At 34.1% G+C, this 11,088-nt stretch overlaps 1 protein-coding gene across 1 annotated transcript; it reads left to right on the top strand.

The window, feature by feature from the left end:
• Positions 1-1,680: 1,680 nt before the first annotated feature.
• Positions 1,681-10,708, top strand: LOC128226760 (deoxycytidylate deaminase-like). The gene is made up of 5 exons (XM_052936796.1): positions 1,681-1,768; positions 5,389-5,497; positions 7,394-7,529; positions 7,878-8,091; positions 8,843-10,708. Exons 1-5 carry the CDS (start codon positions 1,737-1,739, stop codon positions 8,979-8,981), a joined length of 630 nt encoding a protein of 209 aa, XP_052792756.1. The 5' UTR covers positions 1,681-1,736; the 3' UTR covers positions 8,982-10,708.
• Positions 10,709-11,088: the final 380 nt, after the last annotated feature.

The following is an 11,088-nucleotide window of genomic DNA, read 5'->3' as shown; positions in this document are numbered from 1 at the left end:
TTATTATATCAAATAGATGATTGTTGATGTTAACGGACTATAGATGGGCGGTGCTCAAAGTGGAAGTATCAGTCACGATATGTTCTTGCCAAGGCCATGCTGCTATAGTCCACATACGTGAGGTTACCCTGTTTAGGTTACACCCCATCATTGTTATTCCCTATATAATTCAATGTAAAATTATAATTTTTAGACAAAATTTAAAGGCGAATGCAGGCTATGATAACCACATATATTCTTTAAGTACAAGCTTTAAATTACCTTTTAAGCCAAAAAAAGGGGGGGGGGGGGGTCAAGTTATTCCTAAGAAAAATCACTCCACTTGAAAAACAAACTCTAAAAATTGCACCGTCCGCCATGACAGTTCTTCCAAAATGACCTTTCAGCTATAGGGCAGCGGTTTATGCTTTAATCTCTACTCTAAATGATCATTCGGAACTAGGTTGTTTTCGATAAAATGGCCGAGGAGCTCCAAATGCTAAATGATAAATCAAGCAAGAATAGATACTTAAGGTATAAAAGTTTCAGGAATAATGAAATTTTTGATTTACAGTGTATTGAACATGTGAAAACATGTCTGTCAATCATAAGAACATTTTTTTTTTATTGAGACAGTTGACTTAGTATTAAATCGAACTTCATTTTTCTAATCGAATCATGGTAAAGGTACATGTATCCCTATACACGACTGACCTTGACTCGACACCTTCATAATTGTGTCGATGTGAAATGGTGGGGACCCGACCCCCGATTCCCAGGAACCTTTAAATTCCGTGAATATCGTAAAAAATATAAATACGATACCCGAATGCACCACTTAGAACCTAAGTTGGCCAAAATGTCTGCAGGTGAGCGGCCCCCACTTACCTGTATGTATGTATTTCTTTAGACCTTGCGGTCAAGGATAACCCGTGAAAGTGCAAGCACTTATTTCCAACGGGGTCCTTTGTTTTTGCTGAAGGGACAGCACACTGAAGAGACAGTGATGGGATACAAGGAAGTCCGGGTGCGACACTCTAGCTCTTTTTCGAAGAGATCCCTTGTTTTTTTACGTGCTCGGTGTTAAACCAGTACTGAGTACACCACTTTTCCAAGCACTACCCTTTAAATGCGGAGCGCCAGGCAAGGGAACTACTTGTACCAATTTTTAACGTCTTTTGGTATGACGCGGCCAGGGATCAAACCCACGACCTCCCGCTCCGTAGGCGGACGCTTAACCACTAGGCCACGGAGACGGTTACCTGAGCACTAATGGAGCGTTTTTTCTTGTTCCTGAGGAAGAAGGGTACTTCCTATTGAACATTTTTATAGATAAGTGCGGTGCGGGTGATACAGGAACCCAAACCCACTATAAACGTGAGAACCACTCAGAACACATTCGTTTTGATTAATAGATAAAAATTATTTTATAAATTTTGGATTATGCTTCATAAAGGTTAATATTTCAAATTTTATTGAAAATGGTCATAAAATGAAGAAGTGAGAGCAATACTTCAAATTTTATTGAAAATGGTCATAAAATGAAGAAGTGAGAGCAATTTTTCCAAAATTGATCGGAAATCGAAATGAAATCTAGTTTTCAAGAAGTGAAATCCACTTATAATTAAATCATTTTGTAACAAACGTTTTTTTTTAATTGACCATTTTTGTTAGAACGTTTTGACTAAATTTTGAAATGATTCGACGTCATTTCCCGCAAAATTTAATATTACACAGTTTCTGAATTTAGCGAAGAAATGGACGATGGCAGTGCCTCAAAATCCCAAGCGTAAGTTTTGCTACTTGACGTTGCTTTACTTTGGTTGTTTTTGTAGCTGAGCTTTATTGTCACTAAGAGTGAAAGAAATGAAATGTTCAAAGATGTATCCATCCGAAAAAGTTATCCGAAATGTGTGCGATGAGCGATCAGGGATACTTCTTTATTTATTTATTTATTATTTTGACATTTCTTATGTATCCTTGTAACGCTACAACTCTCTTTCATTTGACACCGGGCGAAAGAATATATAGTTATATTATGCATCGATGTTGAATAATATATTATATACCTGTCATAGTAAAAAATAATAGACGTGTTATACGGGATTCTTCTAATCCCTAACATCTAAACGGGAATGTGCAAAAAACGGGGGTGTTTTAAAAATATTGAAATTGTTTTAAATGAAGTATTTTATGGTTGAAATTGATCATAAAGAGTTATATTCATATTTTACCATGTAAATGAAATGTTATTTTGCACTTAACAAGCATTTAATGCATTAAAACAAGTTGTTTACCTTTCCAATAAATCGAAAGTTGACTGACACAGACAACAATTATGCAAAGGGGAACAACTCGATACAATGGTAATAACTCGGCCTCCTCCGACAAAGCTTCGAGATAGACCTCGTTATACAATCGTAACAACTCGGCCATGCCCGAAATGATCCGAGCAATTTAAAACTGTGCCCTGAAGCTTTGCAGGTGCCCTATATGTATGTATCATTATGTTTTGACAGAATGAAATGAAGGAAAGCCGTCAAACTCATAATTATAAGTTGGATATTTATTTTTTGTGTACAGAACTAATATAAAATAACATTATCTGGTAATATTTCTTGTTTTTATGATATTTTATAGACGCTATATGCTTTAACCCGGAATCCTGATCGGAACAACTACCCGCTTTTGATACTAAACAATTTGTACGTGATGGATTTGCCATATCAAAAAATCCGTCAACGTACAATTATTTAGACTAATACCTGTCAGTGATCTAAACTATCTAGATTGAAATTGTCATTAGAGTCGTTATTTTCACCTAAATATATTCTGGGTCAAGAATTACGTTTTATACATGTACACAACCTGTCAGATTTGTCCCAGATTTACAGATATCGGGATGCTTGATAAACAATCGACACATGCAAGTCATCGGAATATGTGTTTTGGTATAATGATATAAATAAAATTATGTGTTTAATAGTAGGCAATAATATTTTTATAGTTTTACTTTTTGTAGAAAAACGGAAAGTTGCCAATGAGTTTAATTATTTTTTTCTTGCAGGTTTTAATTACAGTCTGTTTGTATTGCGTAGGAAGTCAAACAATGAAGTCACCATTTCTTGCTTGGCTCCATCAATTTTTTTATCAAATTCTTGGTCTAGCTTTGCAGAATCCCTTTGATTGCTGGTCTGCAAGGTCGTTACCCCTGATGTGTTTTTTGTCCCTGTATCCAGTGCACTTTCAAAATGTTCTTGTTTTCATCAATATTGAACAGATGTGATTTTATGTCAAGTACAGTTTCAATGTTTATTGTAGCTCAGTAGAAATGAAACCTATGGCAGTCTGTAAATATTTGTTTCGTCCTGATATTTAGCCCGAGCGAGACTAAGAACTGCAGCGCTATTTCTATGCCGACAAGTTCTCCTGTGTAGTTGTTTCTGTGACTTGAGACACTCTTGTTTAGAAATATCTGGTTACTGTTACCCTTATAGCAGCCCCTGCTCCTGTAGGCCCTGGATTTCCTTGCGGTGTGGAGCTATCTGTGAAAGCCAGAATATCTGTCTCTTTGCTGTTTGCTAAAATTGCTTCAATGTTTACCATTTGGTTTTCTTTGCTTTCCGTAAATGCTTGTGTATTTACTTTTGCTTAAGTGTTTGATACACCTGTGAACTTTGTTGTACTGAAACTCATTTTCAATATTTTCTTGCTGAAGTTCATGTTGACTTTCATTTCATTGAAGCGGCTCATCAATAAACCAAACATGGTTGGTTTTCCTTTTATCAAAAAGAAATGAATCAAAAATACAAATTGTGCCTTTTGTTTTTATTTCATAAAACAATGCATTTTAAACACGATGCGAACGCGCAACAATAGCAGGAACCAGTTCGATCCGGGATAAGGCCCGGGAAATACACCGTTTCTGATCATCATCACCTAGACGCATGTAATTTGTCTAATGACACTGATTAATTTGATTACGATTTTCGATGTTTTGACTTCAACTTTCCGGCAAACAATAACAAATAATAAGTGATAGCATTACCTGATAGCAAAATGTAACATTCAACTTAAAAGTTTAATCATAAATATGTCACATAATTGCAAATACTATGTTAAAAGACTCAACAAAAGTGTTTTTTGTTACTTATGTATGATTTCAGTGTAACTTTGTTTTAATATTGTGTTTTTTAAGATCTTGCATTTAATTAACATATCACAATACCAGAAAGCAGTAATTGCAAATTCTTTTTTTGAGAAAGTGATAATGCTTTATAGGGATCATTTGGCACAAAAATCATTTTAATGTTCATTGTATTTTCCCAATTTGGGAATTAACGGGCTTATTTTCCCAATTGTAAAGCCACCGGTGGTTTTGAAAATTTAAATAAAAATCACTGGGTCTGGCATATGTATAGTGGATGTGTGTTCCCAATGAAAGTGTCCAGTCCTTTTAATGCTCTAAACCCACTACTGGTTTTCTCCTCAATTGAATTTTCAAATGACAATTTGTCATCCAGTGTGATACCTAGCATTTTCTTTGTTTTAACTATCTGAACTTCTTTTTTATTGAAAGTTATTATCCTGTCACATGATGTGGCATCTGATCCAAACAGAAGAGTGTGGATTTTCTCTGGTGCTATCGCACCATATCCTAATTTCTTCAAAATCTTTGTTGGTGGCGGCTGGCCTGTATTGCATCTCCAGGTGTTTTGTCACAATTCCATACACTTACGTCATCAGCAAATTCTACATGGTTTCCCGTCCATGCTGTCACTTGTATATGTTTTTCATTGACTTTTCTGTCACATGGCTGTTGCTAGGTTTGGTCCTGTGGCCATACCAAAGACGAATTATGCTGAAAAAAGAGGATTTTTCGCATTTACACCTAATATAAAAAAAAATATAAAGTAAAAATCAAGTATGCAATGTCTATATTATTGGCATTTTTGGCAGTTTATGGAGCACTTTTGAACAAGATGTATGCTCTTGCATCGATATGTTGAAGAGCGCCATGGACATGTAGCAAGTCACTTAAATGTCCCTGGTAACTGAGAAATTTATATGTTTTATCATTTCCATGGATCTTTCCTTAACATTTTTATAGTTCTTTTGGTGGAAATAAAAAATGAGTTACTTCAAATGTATTTAGCCTTTTGTTCAATTGTTTCATTTTTTGTGCATCATAAAATGTACACTGAGAATTCTCTATATTTAGTTGTATCCCTGGTGATTTCCAGGTTATATGGTAGTGTAATAATGGGACAAGGATACATTTAATTATATTGTGAAAAAAACAACACAATTTGTTTTTAACTGGAACATTGTTGTAAAAATCACCTATTTTAAGGCACCAAACAACATACAGTAACAGTGGACCAATTATTTTAGAATTATTCTTGACAGATCCAGTGGCAGATTTACCAACAAGAGGGAAGGCTACCTTGAGTGGCCTGATTACTTCATGGCCATCGCATTCCTGTCTGCCCAGCGTAGCAAAGATCCAAGGACACAGGTACATTCATACTTCCATATGGCAGATTTCACGTTTTGGTGACCAAAAAGTTCCCGGCGAATATTGATTTTTAAAATTTATTGCAGATTTGTAATTTCAACATAATCTTTTACAGCAATTTCTTACCTATCATATTTTAGAACATTTGCAATGATTTATTCATGCATTTTTATAAAAAAAAAGAATTTTGTATCACCATACCATTTGTGCTAGTGTTACAATATTGCCGGTAAAAACTTGTTTTTTTTTAATATTTTGATCCAAAGAAGTATTTTGTCTTGCACTAAATGGTTCATTTATCTATAAAACAGATTGTACAGACAAAAAATAAAGATTGTTTCGTTTTTCTCAAATAAATTTATTGAAACAAACCCTAATTGGACAACAAGACAGAAAATGTTTTCTGCAAACATAGGTTTTCTTTTTATATCAGATCAGATAAGCTATAAACATAAATGTTTTGTTGTGGTAATATAAATGTCTCTAGTATGGTGCAATTATCATTACCTTTGATATTAAACATATATATTATAAATTGCTAATTGTGAGTATGTGCTAGTGTTACCACAAAACAGAATGAGTAACATTAGCAGTATGTCACATTAGCAGTTGGACAAAATGTTTCACAACAAATTAAAATACAGACCTACCACAGACTGTTTGAGCTTGATACAGTATAAAACAAACTATATAAATGATTGATAAACACGGTCAATTGATAATCACAAAAATTCTTAATTCTGTCCAATAAATAACGATATCAAACACAAAAGCGGTATGAATTCAATATAAACTACGTACCTAATGAATGAATACTTACAAACGATAGTTTACAGACGACATTGTTATGTTTGAATAATTGACTCTGGGAAAGTCATCAAATTTCAACGATTTTCTTGCTTTATTAAGCGCTTGTCTTAATGCTAGCGTGACATAATGTTAACGTTACATCGAAGGACAGAATGAGCCAAACTTGGATTAAGTTTTTATCAACGGTATTCACCACTATTTTTATCATTTCAATGTCAACTGTGAACCAGTCCAATATAAAAGTAATCGCTACCCGGATGTTAACCCTCAGTCGGTGTAAATTATTCACGAATAGAAAAGGTGCTATCGTCATGCTAAAATGGGACAGAATTGATTTTGAGTAACATTAACACATTTTTAGACCTAAAAAACTTTATGATCGGGAATGACCAATTTCTTGTTACATGCAATTCTGTTTTTATCCGACACGTAGTCTTTGTTTTCAGTGATTTAATAAAAGTGTGTTTAGGCTTAAAACAGTTAGCAGTGGATCATGTCTGCTAATGTTACACAAAAATTCGAGGACAGATTACCGTAACGTTATCACCATGCGCAAATACCGAAAATTTAAGTATATTACGAACGAAATGCAATCATTTTAGATATATTATTGTTTTAATTAACATTTCTTGCAAACATTATTCAACAGACAAGAATAAAATACTTACCAGATGTTACTGAAAAGCATCCTCAAAAAAGTGGTATATTGGTACCGGGAAGATTTTCTGTCTTTTTTGTCCTAAATATCAGCATATTTTTACATTTTTTACCTTATTTAACACAATATTTTCATTATTTTAATACAAATCACTTCTATTAGGTGTTTTTATTGGGTTGGGAAAGGCAATTGCTGTATATATGACGTTGACATGCAATAACAATAAATGAAAGCAAATGGGCCAAATAATTGCCTTTTTTGTGAAATCTGCCATATGCGATCTAGTTGTAAATTAAAGTCAGACATCTGCATGAAGAATCTTTGACTTTCAGGCATCTTTGTTCACTTAATATATAATGTAAGTAAAGCAACTGTATTTATAAATTTTATGTATTCAAACTGAAAGATGACCTTGATTTTTATCCAAGGTCGGGGCCTGTATAGTAAATGAGGAGAAGAAGATCGTTGGTATAGGATACAATGGGATGCCAAATGGGTGTTCTGATGACCTCATGCCCTGGGCCAGGGAGGCTGACTCAATACTGGACACAAAACAGCTCTATGGTGAGTGGTAGTGTATTGTACTTTAAATGAAAAACAAGCTAGCAAAGTGCAACCAACAAGGCTTAAACAGTGGTCATTGTATTACAATTGTACAAAAATTTATTATTAGTTGTAATTCATTATTTAAAAATAGGTCTAGTGTAGGTTGTTGCAAAATAGAATGTTTTCTGCAGTGTTGAAATAAGCACAAACCCACAAAAAGTGAACTGTTGAAATGTTTACTCTGCTTGTCCAAATTCAGAATAATAATTTCATTGTATTCTAATTTTGATGATAGATTCTGTAAGACAAGGATATGCTAATAAACAAAAAATGCTTAAACATTAATGTTTTTTCTGTCATGTATAGTGTGTCATGCTGAGCTGAATGCAGTTCTGAACAAGAACTCCGCTGATGTAAAGAACTGCACAATCTATGTTGCACTGTTTCCGTGTAACGAGTGTGCAAAGGTTGTCATCCAGTCCAGCATTAAGGAGGTGGTCTACTACTCTGACAAGTACAAGGACCGACCGGCATTCATGGCTGCTAAACGCATGTTCGATCAAGCTGGGGTCACTTACAGGTACTTTGCTGATCTGCCTCAAATGCCAATGTTCTCATGAGTCGGCAGGGATCTTCCTAAACCAATCAACTACCAAATTTCTCCCTTTTTAAACTATAAGAGAGCCCACAGAGGCTGTAAACCAAGTTTTCACAAAGTAAAACCTGGTAAATAGAGCAATGTAAATCATTGTTTTATCAAGCAGAAGGTTGGCATCTAACTTTCCTCTCTTTTGCTTAATTAAATCCCCTGACAAATAAAGTTTGAGATGGGTATATTTGACGCACCCTGTGGTCGGTCGATCTATCTGTTGCAATTTTTCTTGTCTGAAGCATTTCTTAAAAACTACTGGATGGAATTTATTTAACTTCATGAGATGGGAAAGCACAATGAGGGAAAGTGCACTGTAAAATACCAGAACACAATTTCAGCTAATTACAAAGTTATTGCCCTTTGTTATTTTTCTTTTCCTAAGCATAACTTAAAAACTACTAAACATAATTTAATTAAGCTTCATAGGATGATTAAGCACATTGAGAGGAAGTGCATTGCACAAGAGCCATAATTTTATTTCAGCTAATGACAGAAATTTCAAGTTTTACTTGATCCCTGCTTTTAATACTGGTTCCAAAGTCATGTATCTTATGTCACATTGTAGCATTTTAATTGCATACATACATTAGAATACATGACATGTAGCCTTAAGTATTTGATTTACCTGACAAGTTTATTCTCATGTCCACGATTGAAAATATATCCTTCCATATTTCAGGCAGTATCAGCCGTCCAAGAAGAAGATTGTTATAGACTTCTCTTTGATCGAGGCGATGTCAGATTGTGTTATAGCCGACATGGACAGTCTTAAGATTAATGCTCCCACAGTGGACAGTCAGCCAGACTCCACTAGTTAGTGTGGCAAGTGTTGTAGGAAATCAGTGCTAAATGATGGAATAGGCTTATTAAAGCCCTTAGCTAATTTTAATCCTGATCAGTGAATTGAAAGTCATAATTAATCGTGAAATCAGGATTGAGAGCTTTTGACTTCAGACTATTGAACAGTTATGATTGTGAAGATTGTTTTCTCATGGGAAATTTGCATAAAACAGTTTAAAGTGCCTTGAAATAAATATAAATAACTGGAAAGAATATTAAAAGAGGTAAAAGCCCCGTAACCCTGTTGTGGGCATGAACCCTTCATACTTAAACCAACCTCTGGCTGTATTTCAGGATTGACAATGGTCAGCAGTTAGAACCCCTCCTTGATTCTTTATTTTATTATGACAAGAAAAGGATTTATTGTTTTGTTAGAATATTTGAACAATCTCATCATATGTGTACATGTCACATTTACATGTATGAAATATTTGTCCTTTGGTACCTGTTTACAAATATATTGAATGTAACCTTCAACACAAAAAGCTGCAGTTATTTCTGCTGGCTGTCTCCATACTATAGGTGCTAAATGATGCTTTGTTTTGCAGAAAATGATTTGTCATTGCATGACTTGTCATATTTTCTGAAATGTTAAATTTTATTGTATTTTTAACTAAACTATTTGAAGAATAAGGAAGGCTATACTACTCGCCCCTGCGCCTGCGTCAGTGTGGCGTTGTTCACTTAAAGTTTTGGGGCCAGATTTAGGGCATTTTCACTGATAAACTTTTGTACCATTGCAAGTTTTTCTTCTGGCTGTGTCCATACTTCGATTGAGTGTTAAAACATGCTTTGTTTTAGGACAAGATGGCATTTTCACTGATGAATTCCAATACCGTTCATTCAGTAGACTTCATACTTCACACAGTAGTTCAAGGTTATCTCACATTTTTCAATATTATCCTATTAAAATACAAATATTTTCCTATTGAAATACAAATTATGGCCCTTACTGGACATAAAACTATTGGTTAAAGTTTTAGGGCAAGTTTGGATTTTCACTTATAACTCTGATACCCTTCATTCAACTCACTTCTTACTTCAAACAATTGTTGACAGTCATCATACAATTAGGTTACATAACTCCATATTACCTGAATTTTTTACAAATTATGGCCCTTGATCAACCTAAAAATTTTGGTAAAAGGTTTAGGGCAACTTGGCATTTTCACTTATAACTCCAATACCTCTATTTGAATGGATTTCATACTTCACACAGTTGTTCAAGGCTATCAAACAATTAGGTTACATTACTTCATTTTATCCTATATACAAATAATGGCCCTTGATCGACTTTTAATAGAAAGTTTGCTTAAAGTTTTAGGGCAACTTGAGGGTTTAACTCGGATAATAACAATAATGTTCATTCAATGCACTTCATACTTGTTACAGTCATTGTTGTTCAGGCCATCACACATTTAGGTTACATAACACCATATTAACCTTTATACAAATTATGGCTCTTGATTGACTTCTTTTTTCTTGCTTGTTTTTGACATGCACACAAAATATCATTAATGCATTCATTTCTAAGACAAAGTGGCATGTAGAAGAGCATACTGTCCTATGACAGCTCTTTTTTGTTCAAGCCATATATGACTATATGATTTTTACTTAACATATATGTTTTTGTGATACATAAATATTATTTCATATGACCTGAAGAAAATATAATGTATACAACTGAGCTAATAAATTGTCTAACAGTTAATTGTTATTTTTTAACTGCATTTGTATGTACTTATGTCGGCTCTATTTAATTGACCATTTTTTGACAAATCTTGTCCAAATAATTACCAAATTAAATCACTATGTAATGCTTTTGGGTTTGTTCCATCAAAGGTTAAGGTCACTGCTGCTTAATATAGAAGTTTTGTTCTGACGAATAACTACAATTTCTTTCATTATATAGACACCAAACTTGGTGTATAGTAAGAACAAGTGGAGAGTTCGCTTGTGATTGCTTTTGGGTCTATAACGTCAAAGGTGAAGGTCACCATTACTCAATATAGGAATTTTGTTTTGCAGGGAATAAATACAATTTCTTTTATCATATGGACACCAAACATGGTGTATATTAAAAAG

Source organism: Mya arenaria, chromosome 3 (assembly GCF_026914265.1).
Source record: "Mya arenaria isolate MELC-2E11 chromosome 3, ASM2691426v1".
In the NCBI taxonomy this organism is placed as follows: domain Eukaryota; kingdom Metazoa; phylum Mollusca; class Bivalvia; order Myida; family Myidae; genus Mya; species Mya arenaria.
This window is presented reverse-complemented; position numbering and strand designations above follow the sequence as displayed.